Source organism: Lygodium microphyllum, chromosome 3 (assembly GCF_053477565.2).
Source record: "Lygodium microphyllum isolate KBCC chromosome 3, Lygodium_microphyllum_v1.1.10, whole genome shotgun sequence".
In the NCBI taxonomy this organism is placed as follows: Eukaryota; Viridiplantae; Streptophyta; class Polypodiopsida; order Schizaeales; family Lygodiaceae; genus Lygodium; species Lygodium microphyllum.
In genome coordinates, this window is record NC_141137.1 from 104,137,537 (window position 1) to 104,157,080 (window position 19,544).

At 43.1% G+C, this 19,544-nt stretch overlaps 1 protein-coding gene and 1 non-coding gene across 2 annotated transcripts in view; both read right to left on the bottom strand.

Moving 5' to 3' along the window:
• Positions 1-19,544, bottom strand: part of LOC148038695 (E3 ubiquitin-protein ligase APD2-like) — a 60,887-nt gene that overhangs the window by 15,406 nt on the left and 25,937 nt on the right. Inside the window, exons 2-4 of the mRNA XM_087674364.1 lie at positions 15,708-15,820; positions 11,825-11,941; positions 11,592-11,688 (exon numbers count right to left, since the gene is read on the bottom strand). Of these exons, the coding sequence (XP_087530490.1) occupies positions 11,592-11,688; positions 11,825-11,941; positions 15,708-15,820 (327 nt within the window). The remainder of the gene's footprint in view (positions 1-11,591; positions 11,689-11,824; positions 11,942-15,707; positions 15,821-19,544) is intronic.
• On the bottom strand, positions 8,728-8,846 carry LOC148038696 (U6atac minor spliceosomal RNA). The gene has a single exon (XR_015690470.1). It is a non-coding gene; the product is annotated as a U6atac minor spliceosomal RNA (small nuclear RNA).

The following is a 19,544-nucleotide window of genomic DNA, read 5'->3' on the forward strand; positions in this document are numbered from 1 at the left end:
TACCAACTAGCTCTTCACCTCCTCTATCTGAGTCAACGTCCAGTCTCCTGTGTGAGAGGTCTGAAGGAAAAAGGCGTAGTTTGGTCCATCCAGTGGTGCTAGTAGATGGACCTTACCGCTCCTTGGCTTGCATACAACGAAGATTCCCATCTCTAGGGGTAGTGGAAACTCTCCGCGCTCCGCAATTCTCATGTAAGACCACGGCCCACTGCGAAAAAACTCCTGTGGTAGCACTTGCGCCTGTATCAGGAAAGTGTGACAGGCGACATGGACGGATGAGCTAGTGGCTGTGTGGGGAGGGGGAGGGAGGCTAGACTGGCAGTGAGTGGAGGATGTCAACATATGGGGATCCTCACCTCCTTGGGGGGGGCGTGGAGGGGGGGAGGTGGGTGTCACCTGTGTTGGGTGGGGATTAGGGATACTGATCAGCAGGGGTGATGGTGGAGAGGGAAAGGATCGAAGGATGGTGGAGTAGTCAAAGGCACACGGCGGGTGTGGGGGTTGGCCAGTAGCTCTAGCGGGGGGGAGATAAGGGCCCTCGATGACATGGCCTGTGACACCTCCGTGGGGGGTGGATGTATAAGCATGAGGTCCTGCCGGGTAGGACGAGGAGGGAGGGGCCGCATGGTGTTCTATCGTGGGGGTGACGCTCGCCCTCCTGCTCCCTGCTGCTGTCGCTGTGTCAGAGGGCTGGCTACGGCCCCTCCTGCCGTCTCCCTCTCTGTTGTCTCTAGACCCATGTAAAGCCATCCGCATTCACTTGTGGGCCTATCGGTGAAGCTGCCTTAGCTCCAAAGCATGTGCACTCTGCTGCCAGATGCCCAAAGTCATGGCAACATAGGCACTGCCTTGGCTGCCCAGTCACAATAACCTGCTGCCTAAAGGAGTATGTGCCTACCTCAATCTCTAAAAACTATGGTATGTTCTTTGTCTCTTTCATTGCCACCTGTACCTTTGGGACTCTTGCGGCTGTCACTGCGTCCGCAAAAGAGGCGAGAAGGACAATGCTGAAGAGCCGTCTAAAGTCTTCCACAAGCTAGCAATACTCTATCGCCAATCCGGGGAAGAGTAGGGTGACCGACTGTCTAAGCAAACTATTGTGGAGAGTGAATGCCTCCATTGTGAAGCCATTGTACCAGGGAACCGTGTAGATGACCCCCTTCGTGGAAGCATAGGGTGAACTAGCCACTAACTCACAAGCTGCATCTACCGAGGTGAGTCATACCATGAAGATCCCTTGCCCCATGAGAATCGCCTCCACAATCTGCACCATACCAATGTGCAGTGTGGAGTGAAACCAATCCCGAAGCACAGGTCACGCGTGGCAGTTCAATAGTTCACATTTTTTTTCAAACGTTCATCCTTTTGGGCAAATTTGCAGGCTGTCATGCACCACTAAGCACAAATAGAAGAATCTTAGAGATTGTGCATGCATTTACTCCTGGAATTTAGGGATCGTGATGTATGCTCGAAGATTTTACTCGGCTAAGTAGCTTTTGCAAAATTTGCAAAATTTGTGTCAAATTTGGTCTTGAAATGCATTTACAATACAATTTTTATGCAAATTGAGCACATTGGACCCCGGGAAAATTGGGGGCTTTTGCAAAATTTGTGAAATTTTGGCAAAATTGGCTTGTGGATTCTACTAGGAGCTATGTTTGATACAATTTGAGTAGTTTGAGTAGAGGAGTTTTGGGGCTTTTGACTGTGTGGGTCAAATTTGTGCTTGTGGATGCATTTGGAGTAGAAATTGCAGCTAAAATTTGGGGCTTTCTCATGCAATTTGATGTATTAACCCATGGAACAACTGCAATTACTTGTGGTGTTGTAGCATACATTTTGTGACTCTGAAATTTGATTTGCAGATCTGAAATTTCTGCAATCACTTGGTTTTTCATTGCTGGTCGGTACTTATTTTTTCCCTTAGTCATTTGTGTGACAATTGGGCTTGTATTTGTTAACTTTTGACTCATTTTTGGACTGAAAATCATGGCTGGCCACAGTGATAGCAGCAAATCTCTTGCACATCAAGAAGCCTGAGGGTGCACACAACTTTGTGATATGGCAGAAGCAATGCTATAATATCTTGGTGCAAAAGAAACACATTAAAACCCATAAAGGCAGAAGGGGTAAAACCAGCAAACATGGATCAAGATGAGTGGGATGAATTAGATGAGCTTGCACACTCTACCATAGAGCTTTCAGTGACAGACACTCTGCTATGTAACATAGAGAAATTATAATATATCGCAAAGACTTGAGGAGTTATATGCTCAAAAGAGTGCAACAAGCAAGGTGTACTGGTTGAAGAAATTGAGGGACCTTCATATGAAGGAAGATGTAGCCACATCTATACTTTCGTTCATTTGAACGAGTTTAACTCTATTTTCAGCCAATTGGTTGCTTTGAAGTTCGACATTGATGAGGAGTTCAAGGCAACATTTTTGCTATGCACTTTGCCTGAAAGTTGGAACACTTTTAGGACCGCAATGAGTAGTTCCAATGCCATACTGCTACATTCAGAAGTGGAGAGTTCTTTACTCATGGAAGAGTAAAATAGGCAAAATAATTCAGCCGGCAAGTCTTCCAATGCATTGCATAATAGAGGCAGATCCCAGCAAAAGGGCAAGTCTAAAGACAAAGCACGCAACAAGTCTCATGGAAAAGATGTAGAGTGCCATCACTGTGGCATAAAGGGCACTTCAAGTGGGATTTCTTTAACTAGAAGAAAGAGAAGGGCAAGGACACAAGCACTCATGATAGCAAAGATGAGAAAAAAGACAGTCAATGGTCAAAGAAGGGCAATGTGAAAATAGAGAAGTCAATGTAGTCAATCACGAGAGTGACAGTGGTAGTGATGTACTCTTTCTTCTTCTTTTAGTGCACAGTCATTGATTGCAAATTCTGATGATGGCATGCACACTTGGATTCTTGATTCAGGTGCTTTATTCCATATGACACCACACTGTGAGTGGCTTTCTAATTATAGTGGTGGTAGACATGGTGTTGTCTACTTGAGGGATAACTATACATGTGACATTGCAAGGATTGGCAATGTGCAACTAGCATTTCAGCACGGTTCACTGTTCACCTTGCATAATGTGAGGCATGTACCCCAGCACAAGAAGATCTTAAAAAGCATAGGGCAGCTAGATAATAAAGGCTATCACACCACATTTAGGGATGCAAATGGAAGATATGTAAGGGATCTAGGATTGTTGCTAAAGGCTCTAAGAGTGACACTCTATATCCATTACATGTATCTAGTGTGCATGACCATGTTGTCACCATAACCGAACAGCCAAGTGTGTCTTTGTGGCATGGCCGGTTGGGACATAAGTCAAACTGGAATGAAAGTGTTTTCTCATTTGGGTTATTTGTCTTGTTTGAGGTATGTTGATTTTGACCAGTGTGATAATTCTATATCTGGTGAGCACGCTCAAACATCAAATAAAAAGTCTCTTTCATTAAAGTCTTCACCCCTAGAGTTGGTACTTCAAATATATGTGAGATACCAAGGTTATCTCTAGGAAAAATAAATATTTTATCACGCTTGTTGATGACGCCATACGCAAAGTATGGGTTAATCCAATCCGTTGTAAAGACAAGGCATTGGATAAGTTTTAAAAATTCCTAGCAATTGCTGAAAATACGACCAGCAAGACATTAAAGTGCCTTCCCTCTAACAATGGTGGGGAATATGCATCAAAAGTCTTCTAGGCCTTTTGTGACAGCAAAGGAATAAAAAGGGAGCTCACTTCCCCTCATAATCTACCCCAAAATGGTGTTGCAAAGTGTATGAATAGGACTATTCAGGAGTAACTTCGTACCATACTGTCTCATGTTGCATTATCCCATGGATTTTGGGCAAGCTATTACGACGACCATACACTTGATAAATCAGTTCACTGAACAGGTCTTTGGTAAGGAGAGTCCCTCAAGAAGTGTGGTCAAGCAAGCCACCTTCGTATGCACACTTGAGAGTATTTAGCTGTGAGGCATTTATGCACATAGGCAATGAACAATGCAACAAATTGGAGCCAAAGTCTTGTAAATGCATTTTCCTAGGATATGGTGACGAGGGTGAAATGGAGTACAGATTATGGGATCCCGAGAAAAGAAAAATTGTACGCAACAATGATGTTATCTTCCTGGAAGATCACATGCCTAAACAGCCCGAAAAGACTAAGGAAGTCAAAAGGGTTGTGTTCCGAGAAGAGATACCAATAGGACAACAAAGAGTGCCCGCTGTACAGTAGCAAATACCTGCTATAAATGACCCTATAAATGCAAGCAATGATGCTGAAATTAATCGGCAAGAAGTTTCTCATGATATGCCATTGTTTCAGCAAGAAAATGAGCCATTAGAACAGCCAGAACGGGCAGGACAGCATGCTGAATCATTTGAACAACAAGCTATTAAAGCAAATTTGCAAGCGGAACAGCCAGTGAACACTAATCCTTGGGTCTATAGATCAACCAGAACTACAAAACAACCGAATAAGTTTGTTCCTGGTGCAAATTATGTTGTTGATTATGTCATGTTGAAAGATTGTGGTGAACCGTCATGCTTCAAGGAAGCAATGAACAAAAAGGACAGCAAGAAATGGCATAAAGCTATGTAATTAGAGATGGAATCTATAAAGAGGAATGGCACTCGGGATTTGGTGCAATGCCAAAGGGACAGAAAGTCCTAGCATGCAAATGGGTTTACAAGATAAAGGTCACTTCTAATTCCTTGCCAAAGTACAAAGCATGGCTTGTTGCGAAGGGGTACAAGCAAGAGAATGGGATTGATTTTGATGAAATCTTCTCTCCTATAGTCCAGATGACTACGTTGCAAACCATATTGGGCTTGGTTGCATGTGAGGATATGGAACTGATACACATGGATATAAAGATTGCTTTCTTACATGGTAATCTGCATGAGGACATATATATGCAACAACTACAAGATTTTGTGGCAAAGGGGAAGGAAAAGATGGTATGTAAAATCAACAAAAGCTTGTATGGGCTGAAACAAGCATCGCGTGAATGGTATCATAAGTTTGATACATTCATGCAATCTCAAAGATTCAAAAGAAGTCAAGTGAATCACTGCTAATATACCAAGAAGGCAACAAATGGTAGCCTTATTATGTTGGTTTTATATGTGGATGGCATGATGATTGCTAGTAGGGATATTCATGCTTTGGACACATTGAAGCAAAACCTAGACAGCAATTTTGACATGAAAGATCTTGGTGAGGCAAATCACATTCTTAGCCTGCGTATACTCAAGGACAAATCGAAAGGTCTTCTTTATCTATGACAACAGGGATATATATCCAAGATTTCACAACGTTTAAATATGGAGACAGCATAATTCCATTCATCCTACGTATGGACTAGTTCGTTCCATACAGTTCATATTGTACCGTACAGTATGTATCCATACCAATTCGTACCAAAAAATAGGCTATTTTTTGCCGATGAAGAATAGACCACACAATATTTTTTAACTCCTAAGCCTTGTGTTTATTATCATAATTTCAAGTCTCTCTCGCTCTCTCTCGAAGGAGGGAGAGGTTATCTTACTAGGAGACTTTAATGCCAGGACAGCCTCCCATCAGGTGTCTTTCTTTGATGCATCTGAGGAGATGCTTCAGGAGCAGGATGTATCAGAGCTACAGCTGGGAGATACCTTGTGGAGATGGGCACAACACAGAGGTTGGCCATTCTCAATGGCCTGGCTAGATACCCCCTATCCGACGCCTTCACATGTTATCCTCACCGACACGGTGCCAGCACAATAGATTATGTTCTTGCCCCACCGATGCTGATATCTCACATCCAGGACCTCTCAGTATCCCAACGCCTTCTCGGAGTTGCAATGGATCATGCCTACCTATCATTCACCATCGATCTCCAATTTACTGACACACAAACCCATCATGCAGCTCACCAACACCCGAGATACCTCTTTTCCAAAGAGAGAGAGGATACCTATGAGGCGGAGATCCTTAGATTATTACATGATACAGACCCCGACGTTCCATTACAGGGTGACACCCTGGAACAGCTGGTATGATGATGAGTGCCGTGAGACCAGAGCATGGCTACAAAGAGAGATAGCACTGGGGTCCACTACCCACAGACAGGCACAGATACTCTTTAGACACCTCACACAGTGGAAGAAGAGAACATTCTTGACCCAGCTAGAGCGAGACCTATATCAGTTATTCTTGAGCCAGGACTCTCGAGAGGCTTGGAGGCTTTTCAGAGAGCATTGCCCAACCACAGCTATTACGTCCACCGCTGTATGGGAGGAGTATGCAACTAGTCTTTATATTGTGAAGGGTCAGCCACCTCTTCCTCACCCACTTGAGCCTTGCCCAAAGACCACCACTTTCTTTACAAAAAGTAGGGTCTGAGAGACCATTGACAGACTTAGCAGAGGAAAGGCACAAGATCATGATGGATTAGTAGCCGAGCACTTGATCCATGCTAGAGATTTGGTGGCAGGTTTCCTAGCTTGCATGTTTAACAGAGCCATGTATAAAGGCCTACCAGAAAGCTGAAGCACGAACACTATTGTGCCCATCCTCAAGTCAGGGGACCCTACTCTACCCAATAACTATCGGACTATCATGGTTGGGCATACATTGGCTAAGTTATATGCTTCCATCCTTGAGCATGAGTTAAGCAGGTGGGCAAAGATGTGGGGTCTTAGAGCACAAGGACAAGCTGGCTTTAGGAGAGTCTTCTCCACATTGGATCACATTTTCACACTCAAAGTGATGGTTGATGACTGACAAACCTACTGCTGCTTTGTGGACTTCCGCAAAGCCTTTGACACAGTACCGAGAGATAGGCTGATACATAGACAGCATGCCATGGGAGTACCGAAAGAGTTCAATTGGGGTATTTTGGCACTGTATGAGAGAGTTGTGGGTAAAGTCCGGACACCTGAGGGCCTTTCAGCACCTATTTACTCCACCATTGGGGTAAAGCAGGGATGCCCCCTCTCTCCGACATTATTTGGCCTGTACATTGATGGGATTGCTGATTACATTTCACAGGAAGCTCCACTAGCTGGCACTTGGATACCTCTCCTATTGTATGCAGATGACATTGTATTGATAGGTGACTCTCCAAAGGGTCTACAGAGACACTTGCACGCATTACACTCCTATACTTGGGACAGTGGGCTTTCACTGAACCTTGGTAAAACCAAGGTGATGGTATTTAATACTACACCACAGTGGATCAGGAGATCAGCGCCTAAATTCACATATGGATCTAAGGAACCGGAGTATGTGGATTCTTATGCATACCTGGGAGTCTTATTCACAAGGCCCACCTTTTCCATGCGAGAGGCAGCAGACACTAGACTGACTCATGGATACACAACACTAGGTGGTTTGGAGAGGATGTGCTCACAAGTGGAATTCCAAGAACCCCACACCAAGCTATGGCTCTTCGATACATTGGTCACATCCACACTTATGGAGTACAGATATGGGGGCCCAGTCTTGACCACCGTAGCAGATCAGGGCGCACTTATGATGAATGGAGGTCGATGGAGAAACCCCTAGTGTCCATGATATCCAGGATGATCAGATATAAGGCCTCAGTGCCACATGAGATCATCAGAGCCGAGCTAGCAGCCCTTCCACTACTCCCTTGATGCACCATCTCTTGATCTGAGCAGGTTAGAGATTCGCAAGATCATCAGGATGGATCTTACCCAGCTGGATATCAAGCGGACATGGCTGATGCCAGGGTAGGAGCTAGGGACAAAGATGGCTTTCTACCGCGAGCATTTCCTTCACACTACTGACGATGGATTCATTGTTCGCCCGAGATACATGGACACCCACCTTTCCCATGGGATCAAATGTACTATTGGCCAATTATGTACCTCCTCACATCAGCTAGAGATTGAGACCGCGGCAGATATAGATCCGTCCCACCAGAGGAGCACATATGCCAAATATGCCAATTAGAGCCTAAGACAGAGGAGCATTATATATGCCATTGCCCAGCATATTATGAGGTCCGTGGTCGTTTCCACTGTGTCTTTAGAGACGGATTTGGACCACTATCCAGAGTCATGGATTTTACCGATCAGCAATGCCTTGGCCTCTTTCTTCTTGAGATATGACGGCTTCGTGACATGCGACTCGGGAGTACAACTGCTCCAGGACACCGAGACCCTTCGCAGAGGCAGCTCACAAACTTCTTTGCAAAGGAGACTCAAAAGGCTTCAATACAGTTTACAGCCACAGTCCATATGAGAGCCTCTCCCGCCGCCATAGTCCACAGAGACAAGGAGTATTGATTGATCGAGCCATTTAGCTTAGCCGATCCAGACGTCCTAGGCCTCAACACAGACACCAACGACACCTTCATAGGCGGATACAGGGGATTATTGCTCGGGCTAGAGCTAGGCCCTCCATACCCACATGAGATTGTACCATTTGGAGCTCATTGTTACTAGATAGAGCTCTATGTTTACACATAGCCATAGTTAGTTTCCTTTCTTATTTTGCTTTGTGTTACATATTTTGCCCAAACAGTTGTGCCATCATACACATGATTGTAACTCATGGTCTCATAGGTCATTTTGGCCTTTTGTAGACGTTAATATATCATTTCATTTTCTCCTCCAACTTCCAAGATGAGTATGCAATTCCAAGAACATCTCTCTCTCTCTCTCTCTCTCTCTCTCTCTCTCTCTCTCTCTCTGGGGTAAGATCCTCCCGAAGGAGGTTAGCCTTAACCATGTGTTGAAATGGAAAACCCGGAGGATTTTCTCGTCCTTATCGAGGGAGATGCTGACCTTCTCTCCTCCATTCGAACACTCTCTCTCTCTCTCTCTCTCTCTCTCTCTCTCTCTCTCTCTCTCTCACACACACACACAAGAATGAAGAGCCTCTTTGTCCATCCACCCTACACTTTGCTTTGTTGTATGATGTATTACATACACACTCCCATCTCTCTTTGAGTAGGGCATTGCACATGGTGTGCATGAGGTTTTACCTTGTTACCCTCATGTATTCACCCTATTAACTCAAGTGGCATTGCTATTTTAGCTCTAAACATGTGTTCTATTATCTATAATCCAAAATAACCAAGTTTTTACTTTTTTTATCGTATGAATACCGTACCGTACCTTATAAAATCATAGGTTACCAATTAGTACCGTATTTTATCGTCCCATACCTTTCGTACCTAACAATCCTAGGAGAAAGAGAAAGAAATTGGCATATCGTTGCCTCCATATGTGAATTCATTGCAAAGGATAGCTCTACATCTAACGATCAAAAGACTGAAATGGCCAAGATTCTGTATGCTTGAGTTGTGGGTAGCTTGATGTATGCTATGGTTGCTACACATCCTAACATAGTATTTGCAATAGGAGTGGTTAGCAAGTACATGGCACATCCTCACAAAAAGCATTGGGAAGCAATGAAAGGTATCATGAGATATCTCAAGGACACAAAGGATTTGTGCATCTACTTTGGAAAGTAGAAGGCATCTGTCATTGGCTTTACGAATCCAAACTATGCGGGTCATGCTAACTCCAAAAAGTCTACCTTAGGGTATATATTCACCTTCACAAGGGGAGCAGTTTCCTGGATCTCTAGGCTACAGAAATGTGTTGCATTGTCTACTATAGATGTAGAGAATGAGGCTACCACTGAGGCATGCAAGGAGGCTTTACGGCTTTCATGTCTGGTAGGAGAGCTTGGCATTACCAAGATCCCTATCCTCCATTGTGATAGTCAAAGTCCTATCATGCTAGCATGGAACCCCATCTTTCATGCAAAGACAAAGCACATGTAGATAAAGTATCGATTTATCAAGGATGTACTTGATAGCAAAAGTATTGAGCTTGTCAAGGTATATACAGATGATAACCTTGCAAATCTTCTCACAAAGGGTCTTCCAACAAAGCCGTCTACTCATTGCTTATAGATGATGGGATTTAGATAGTATATGTATTTCAGCTTTGTTCAAAGCATCAAGCCGAGCTATCCCACGTAATGGTTTGTGTGTGTGTGCATGTGTGCATGCATGGTCACGTGTGTGTGTGTTTGTGTGTGTTTGTGTGTGTGTGTGTGAGTGTGATCCAATCCTCATTATAGTAATTACTTTGCCATTCACATTACCACTTAGTTAAGAGATTTCTAGCATATAATCTAGCTAGGTCTTGATACCCCCATCTAACCTAGATCCAAGCATGCATCCACAACCATTGTTGTTCCCACATCCAAAGCTAGTTCAAAGCACCGAGCCCAATGTCCCATGGAATGGTTGATACACCTATTGGGAGACCCTAGGCTCACCTTCAAAGAGAGGTAACTTTAAGAGCACACAATCATAAGCAGACACATGTTATCTTCTAACGCCTATTATGAAGGAAAATTTGGGCATATTCAAGAAAACAAAATAAATTAGAAATAACAAGAAATATTATTGGGGTAGGACTATATAGAGTCATGAAGCCTCTTCTACAAAAACTGCCCCTCAAACCCCATTACCTCACTATTAACCATGGTATATCCGTGCATCATCCTTAGAGATGCACATGTGCATCCTCATCTTCTTCACCCCCTCGACCATGTCCATCACACAATTATCCTTCTTTATAGAGATGGTATTCAGACGCAATAGGTGAACTCGAGAAATGGGAGGCTTCCGTAGCATAACACACTTTCCATGCGCCTAAGATATTGGAACCTTCATTGGCACACATGTCTGACCATTTTTAAACCACACTCAAATTAAAATCATGTAAATCATGCAGATCATGGCCGTCTAATTAATAAGCATGTAAATCATGCCGATCATGGCCATTGTGACATTATCTATCCTATCCTATGATTAGAAAACCAAAAAAGAAAGATGAACAAAGAAAAATACTAAAAATTATTAATGTGTAAACAAAGCTCCTAATTCTTCTACTATCCTATAATATCTAGCATGGGATTATGCTACATCTTATGGTAATGGAAATGATATATCATGTCTTGGATCCTTGTATAGTACTAAAGACGCCTCCTAGTATTAGGGTGGTGGGGCCCAATAGCCCTAGCTATCTCAAGCATCCATTGTCACATTGTGCATTAATCACTACGAGGCTCAATCAATGAATCTTAGTGTCTATAAAGTTGCAAGAGCTGGGAATCACAAAATTATTTGGTCAAGGCACACCATAATCCAGCACAATAAACTAAATCACTTATGAGAAGGCAATCATACCACCCTCTGATTTTGTGGAATGCATGGTAACTACCTATATAATGTTCCTTTGTCTCCATCTCATCTTAGACTTGTCAATGCAACATTCAAATCAAAGTTAGCAAGATGAAAACTTTTTGTATCCAGCACATTATTACAATGTGGGAATCTTTCTCTAATGTATCATTTTCTCATGTGCCTCTCAGGATTACTCCCTATCTCAACTTGAAGCTGATGCAAGGAGATCCAAAGCTAAGAGAGGTGGGGAGGTGCGCAATCTTGAAACTTACTCCATATGCAAGTATGTGTTATCCTGCAATATTGAAAGTCTACATCCTACAAACAAAACATGTAAACCTTACCTTCAAGAACTTTAATCATCACATTGGAGACTTGAGCATGCTTTAAATTGCATGTTAGATTCAAAAAGGAGCCCTTATTTAGCCACATCGCTGAAGCCTACAATAGTCAACAGCCAAGTGTAGATATGAATCAATTGCAAATGAAACACTTTTGCTTAAGTAAAACACACACACACAAAGGTTTTCTTGCAAGGAGCTCTTCTTTGGGAAGAAGGACGAGACAAAAACATTACCATTACTTGATTTGGAACAACCAACACATTATGAATCTCATTCCAAGATGCTTCTGATCCAAGGATTGGAATTGAGGTGAATCCATAAAGTGTTGGGCCAGCTTGTCCTCCAATCACCTACAACACATTAAACAGGTAGTATCATCAAGTTTATTGAATGTTAAAAAAGGTGCTACTCTTTATTGACTCAATATATTAATTTCTTCAAGGATTTTAATCCTAACCATACATGATTACCTTAGCCAAATGTGGAAGGCATAGCTTTGATGGCATTAAGCTATTTAGTAGAACATTGAAGTCAAAACCTTGAAAGAAATGGTAGTGGTAGATGACTGCATACACCTTAAAAATAAGCCCAAAACTTCAGCTAGTTTGGTACCCGATGTGATGGCAGATCGGCCCAATAATGATTCTATAGAACTCTACAGGGCATGGGGTAAGATTAGAGATCAGCATGCATTGATCTTCTTTGATCCTGGTGCACGTTCAAATTTAATCTCCATAGACATGGGTGCCCTTATAAGCATCAAACAGGATGAGATAGGTCCCATGGGGGAGATTGGTATGGCATGCAAGGGGCACACAAAACCTGCAACTCCTATCATTGGGAAGCTTCACTTACACATCTGTAAACAGTGTAGAGTTCTTCATAGCACCATTGGAACAATGTGATGTATCACCTAGAATACCTCAGTGCCATTCTGTGCATGTAGTAGTTGATACCCATGACAAAGTTGTAGCAAGGTCCATACATTGGATGTAAAAGTAAAAGGGGAGTCTATCCCTGTTGTGACAGCTTTTGCCATCTCTAAAGTAATGAAAAATTGTCTTTCAGCATACTTCATCTTTGCTAAGGATAAGATGATAATGCAAATGTTGGGGATGTGTCCAAGTTGCATAAGGATTGCATTTCATTTCTGAAAATGTATGCTGATTGCTTTTCTCAGTCACTTCTAGGGCAGCTACCGCTTGCAAGGCCAGAAGATCATGGTCAAGGTACCAATCCCTAAAAGTTTGTGAGGAGGGAGAAACTAGGTTTGTGGGGTTGGCTCTATGGGAGAGTGCTTTGGAGAAGATGGTTGAGACATCTCCGAAAGTGTTTTTGTGTGCCCTGGAGTGCCGAGCTTTCCGAATCAAGGCTCAAGTGTCATTCAAGAGCATATTGACTCCAATACCATGTATGGAATGATATAGCAAATAGAGAGAGACGCAATGCATACGACACACAATAAAAACAAATTGATGAGTGTTCAATGGAGGACTGGGGCAAAGGTGCACTGAGGCACTAAGGCAGGTGTTGAAGAGGCTAAGAAAAGCTCCAAGAGTGTGCCATACCCAAGACGGATCCTGGATGCAGTAGTGGTCTGCCTGTGTGAAACTGAGAGTGCTGCCCTGCCGCACAATGATAGAAAACAGCAAAACACAGCAGTAATGATGACATGCAGCCTGTGAGAGCAGTTGATACAGAAGCAGTCCTACGGTGATGCAAACACAGTAATCTGGAGCCTCTGGACAGCAGAATCAGACCTGAACAAAGTGGCAATGGCAGGCAGCAATGAGAACAGCAGCAGTTCCACCCATGCAAAGGAGTGATGACAGGCTGAGATGGTAGCTGATGCAGGGCGGTCCATACACAGCAGATGAAGGTAATGGTAATGGGTGTAGGAGGGTGGAGGGTGGAGGGTGGAGGGGGGCTGGCGATGGACAGCAAGCTGGCAATTTCCCTGCAAATCCTAGTGTATCCTCACATGTGGCTGATCTTAAAAGAGTTGGAGAGGTTGTCAGGCACCTCCCTCAGTGTGGAGGACTACCATGATTACGGACAGGCTTAAATTTGCAAAAACACAGCACTTTGCTGCTATGAAAACATGATGTGGCTTAGAAAGCACACCAACACTACTACACTGGTAAATGTTATAAGCTGTGAAGACTTCTATGATAAGCAAACAGGTTTGGGCTGCAATACTCACACACACTCCCAGGAACACCAATCATCCACTCTTCAGGCAAGCTTCAAAGGCGGGAAAAAGACTTTTGTTCTGATTCCATGATGAAAACAAAGATGCGTCACACAGAGTGGCCAACAGGAAAAGAAGAATAAACATCAGTGTGAAGAAAGAAACTAGGAACCTAGACTAATGAGTAGTGAACTCAGAAGTGATACCATGCTTGGAGTTTGCTGCGATCTTGCCTTGATTAATAAAAAGAGAAATGGAGTCATACACTAATCAGTGCTGGTGCACGCTTAGGCCACTTTTTGTCTACTTTGATTTAGTTTTTGATATTTTATCACATCTATGGATAAACGTACATTGCTATGATTAGGCCTGTGAAATTAGTGACAAACGCTCTTTGGTCTTGTGACAGTTTCCATTTTAATAGGGCATCTAAATCTCAATTGGTAACATAACACTCCCAGCAAGCCTACTACACTCTTTCTGGCACTCAAGCACAAGATAGATGGCATTTGAGAATGTATGACAGATCATTTTGGCATTACTAGTGATTACTTAGAACCTTTTCAGGACATGCCTTTCCACCATCACAAGCTAGACAGTACTTTATGTATGAAAGATCATTTCGGCATTGCGAATGAGAACCCTTTAATGCCACGCCTAACTTCAGCATAGCAGGCTTCTGGAATGGACATTTAAAGCTGACCACCTTGACTTTCCTGTAGTTGCACTCTATCAGATAAACTCAACTAAGATTGACAGACTTTCATTACTCATCCCGTGAGTTGCTGATCATGCAGATCCAACTTTGGGACTCACACATTCTTCATGGAGATAAACGGAAAAATTTTTGATGCAGCCACTTGCCACTGAAGGAACAATCTTTTTATGAGATGTTTAGTGGTTACAGTTTTGGTTGGTGACTTATTGGTCAAAAGTGTTGCATTGCTTCAACCGTTTTCCCTCACTGCACTATTTGTGAAGAGTCTACTGGGCAGTTCTTATGGGAATGTATAGAAGACACTAAGGACTTCTTCCATCAGCTATCTATGCAATCGACTGCCAAATTTCCTAATCATACCTTCAGGCTTCTCCCAATATATTTTTATTCTTGGATGCCTTAGCAGCATTCTATACCTATTTTGCTTGATTGGAATCTGTTTCAGGCAGTTTGTGCTCTGGGCATTTCTTTGCGGAACAGATTGATGAATACAGCTACTTTTGCCACTGCTTCTATGATTGTATTGTATTGGGGGTTTGCCTCACATCAAAGAGCTCTCATTTGTAAACTGAAGTAACAGCACAGTGGCTTTTAGCGAAAAGAGCATTTGTGTGCCTTACAGGGTGCAACACATTTGCAATGTAAATTTGCCCATCACATTCAAAAAAGGGAAAAATAAAGCCATTCCACTGAGTTGCCAATTTGTTGTTTCCTTTGTGTTAGGGCACCAAAAAGTTGTCTGTGGAAACGCAAATTCTTTCTAATCCAGATCCCACCACACTCTAGAAAGGTATGCAAAGTAATGACTGTGTAAAAAACTGTGTTCTAAATGTACTATGATACGCAATATGCACTGTCAAACAAAACCTAAAGATAAAAGAACATTCAGCACCTACGAAGCTGCTCCAGAACATTGGTTTATTTTCTCTCTCACTCCCCTAAAGCCTTTTATATATGTTAGCAGAATGAATGCTTTATAAATATTCTCAGCAGAAGCTGCAAACAAAAAATTGTCCTCTTCATTAGTTCAATAGCATGTTTATGAGCATACAATTAGTTACCTAACTGGAAACATTAAAGGCTCACAAACATAAAACTGTTTATGCAATTTAAACTAACATGTTCATTCTAAGGGTTTATCCTGATTACACAATTTATTAAAACTTTCATAATCGAAAGCCCAAAACAAAAGGCAGAATGGCAATACCTGTACTTCAACTGCATTGATCAACCATGGACTAGGCTCCAAAAGGAGAGAGGAATTAGTTGACAGCACAAGGGTTTGTGTAGAATACCAGTCCACAGTCAATGCATATACAGCTGTTCACCAGTAGAGGATGTTTATCAATGTCATGCCAAATTAAATACCCATGAAGCATACGTTACTGATCCACCAGAAACAACATTTCATAATCAGTAGAATGTGCCTAGGTCCTAGTGCGAATCAAAACTCACCTAAAATGTACAACCCTACTAAGACCACAGCCACAATTAGACTTCAGGACACTAAATAGCCTTTGCACACATCAGAACTGGGGTGGGTGTCCTGGTGGAAATGAACTTGGTGGAAGTGACCTTAGTGCAAGTGAACTGGTGGATGCCTTGGTGAAAATTAATTCTAGAGTGGACTTGATCTTATATTGGAAGTGAATGTGGTGGAAGTGAACTTAGAAAAAGTGCACGTGGTGTATGGTGGTGGAAGTGAGCTAGACCCTATGTGGTGAAAGTGACCTTATGTGGACCTTGTGGACGTGAACTTGGTGTGGAATCTGAATGAATTCTAGGGTGAAATCTTGTGGTGGAAATGAACTTATGATAAAAGTGAACTACATGGTGGAAATGATCATGATGGAAGTCCTAGTGTTGAAGTGGAGTGCTAGTGTAAAAGTGAAGTGCTAGTGTAGGAGTAAGGATATAGTGTCCTGAACAGCAAGTTGCCTTCCTCACTGAACATTTCTATTGGCACGCACATAACATCATTGAAGGAACAAAAGGAGCAAAAGTAGGGCCCAAGAATGCAGGCCCTAATGTAGGTGAATCCACATACATGACACCCGGCCATGTAGCAGCTCATGTGGCAGCTAATGTCTGATGTGAAGCACCCCATCACAAACCATGTTGGACAAAATAAGTTTGCAATAATGCTAGCATGCCAAGCAACAGATTCTTACACTCACTCACTCTACTGCCCAGCCAAGTATTCTCCTTCCTTCATTAGCCGTTGAGCCTGGTCTATTAATAATAACCTAAGTCTCATATACTCAAAATCTCTGTGTACCTCCTCCCATCATCATTGGACTGTGGATACTCTCCATCCATCCCAAATGGTGCTCTTAAAGGAAATAGAGCATCAACACAAGGATTACACTAAGCCATGTTGTGTCCAAGTAAAGAAGTTTTCCTGCAGACAAAAAGATATGGATGAACGAATGTCCTAACAAATTACTCAACATCATGTCTCAAGGTAGGCCAATAGAAAAAGTGCTCCATTGTCTTACCTATAACATCTATACCTCAATGCCCCATATAAGGAGGAGCATGACCTTAGGCCGCAACTACTTGTTAGCATAGTTGAGGGAAATGGGGAAACAGAAACAAAAATGGAAATGACAAGTTTGGAGAAGATGGAATCAAAAATGCCACATCATCAAGGGGGGGAAGGGGGACAGCTTAGAGCCTAGGTGCTTAGAAGTCAGAATTTAGAATAAAGTTTTATACTCAAAGATCAAAGCTTTCTCTAACGTCCAAGTTTTGGGTTACAGGGGGGGATGTGTGTAAGGGCCTTGTAGCTATACCATGGCGTTGCTACAAGAAACACCAATATAGGGAGTAGTAGTAACTCTGAGCCCTGCTTGGTTTCCACTCTACATGTGATTCCCTATACCCAGTGGTGAACCCTCATATGTGCAGAGTCACAAGGGTGTAGTCCTAGGAAGTGCCTATGTTCCAGGGTTTCTTTCATTTAATAATACAAAAGTATACCTTGCTCTCACATATCGTGTTACCTTTCTGTGCCGCGTCGAGTAAATGATTGAGTGCAGATGCATTACGCTTGGTATCAAAGCAACTCTTGCTCGGAGTAAAGAAGTACTCATGGAAGCACGAAAGGAGATCCAATGCCCCAGAATCGTGCCGTGACACTCCACGTCGTGTTAGCCAACGCCGCATCGCCGCCCGTCGCATCAACCCTCAACATGATGCCCCCCCTTGGCGCAACAACCCCCGACATGGTGGCCCCAACACAAGTCATCATCTAAAGACATGACGTGGCTTCCCCATGGCACAACCACCATCTAAAGGCAAAACATGGCTTTCCTACGTCGACAATACCAAAGCCGAGACACTGCTTCCCACAATAACATGGAGGATAACAAAGAGAATGCACCCATCCCAGTGATTGAAGAGAGGAAGAAGAGCCGAGGTCAAGAATGGAGAGAAGCTTAGGAGAAGGAAGTAGCCGGCCTAGAGAGGTAGTTGGAGGGCATTTCAAGCTTGTTGGACTCAATCTGGAGGAATATGCAAATGAAGGAAGAATAAGAGGAAAATATAAGAAAACTAGAAGTGGAGCAGGGTTACAAAGAGTGGGTAATTCAACAAGAAGAAGAAGAGAAGAGACATAAACTACAAGAGGAGATGGATAGATTGGCAGATAGGTTAGCTAGAGAGGAGTGGAGCAGGGTTACAGAGAGTGGGTGATTCAACAAGAAGAAGAAGAGAAGAAATATAAACTACAAGAGAAGATGGATAGATGGGTAGATATGTTAGCTAGAGAGGAGACATCTAGGAGAGCTCACGACATAGGGAACGACAAGGAGAAGGTAGTTAAAGTAGGAAACAAGAAGAAGGACAAGAAGAAAGACAGAAGGCAAAACCATAAGGAAGAAGAGGAGAGTGAGAGTTCAAAAGAAGACTATGGCAGGTTTAAAATGCCCTAACCCACCAAGTACAAAGGAGAGAGAGACGGGTTGATTTTGAAGAAATGGATTGCGAAGGTAGATAGATACTTGAAGTATGCTAGGATCACTAAAGACAGGAAGGGAAAAGTAGCAGCCATCTACTTAGAGGAGGACGCTGCTAGCTAGTACCAATTGGAACAGAAACAAGGACGCACTATCTTTTAATGGAAAAAACTCCACGAGAAACTCAAAGACTTCATTCCGAAGATGGAAAAGTTCAAAGTTAGAGATGAGTGGAGAAATCTCAAGCAAACACAAGGAAAGATAAAAGAGTATGTTAGCAAGTATAGGCAGTTGATATTGCAGCTACCCAACATGGATACCGACACAAAGTTACATGGATTCCTATTTGGTGTGCAAGAGTGGGCCAGGAGAGACATGGAGAGACATGGAAAGACAGGAACCAACCAGCCTAGTTGAGACCATGAGAATAGCTGAAAGACTAGCCGACCTAGAAGGGAGGAGAATAGCCCAAGGGAGCCAAGCTAGATTCAACACCAACCTTGCCACCAACTCTTGGACCCCGCAACCCAATCCTCCCAAAGGCCCCATCTCAAAGATTCGGGGTCAATTCTTAGGAATAACCCCAGTTGTGTCACAATCAGCCTTCGTGCCAAGAGAAGGAGCAATTGGATGATAGGAAAACAACCAACACAAACCGACCCCGAGCGCATCTCACGGATCCGCTGGATCAAATACATCAAGGTGGAGACCCCAAGCCTCAACCACAAGGATTAGATGTTTCAAGTGCGGGAGATCCCACTATCAAAATAGATGCTCCATGGAAGACACAACCTCAACAAACAAGTCTAGGATAGCAGTCACCAGTGCTTATGGAAGAGAGGAGCCACACCCCCCACGCATCCAAGAAATCCCCAATGGAAGTGAAGAGAGCCTAGACCACCCAAGGGTGGGGATACTTAGTGCTCGTCCCCAATGCATGGCGGCTCGAGTAGTAGTAGTACAACACTTATACCTCAAGGGAAGAGTTAGTGAATAGGATCAAGCGATCATGGTAGACACAGGAGCCACCCACAACTTCATCACACCAAATTGTGTAGCTAAACATGGCCTCAAGCTATCTAAGG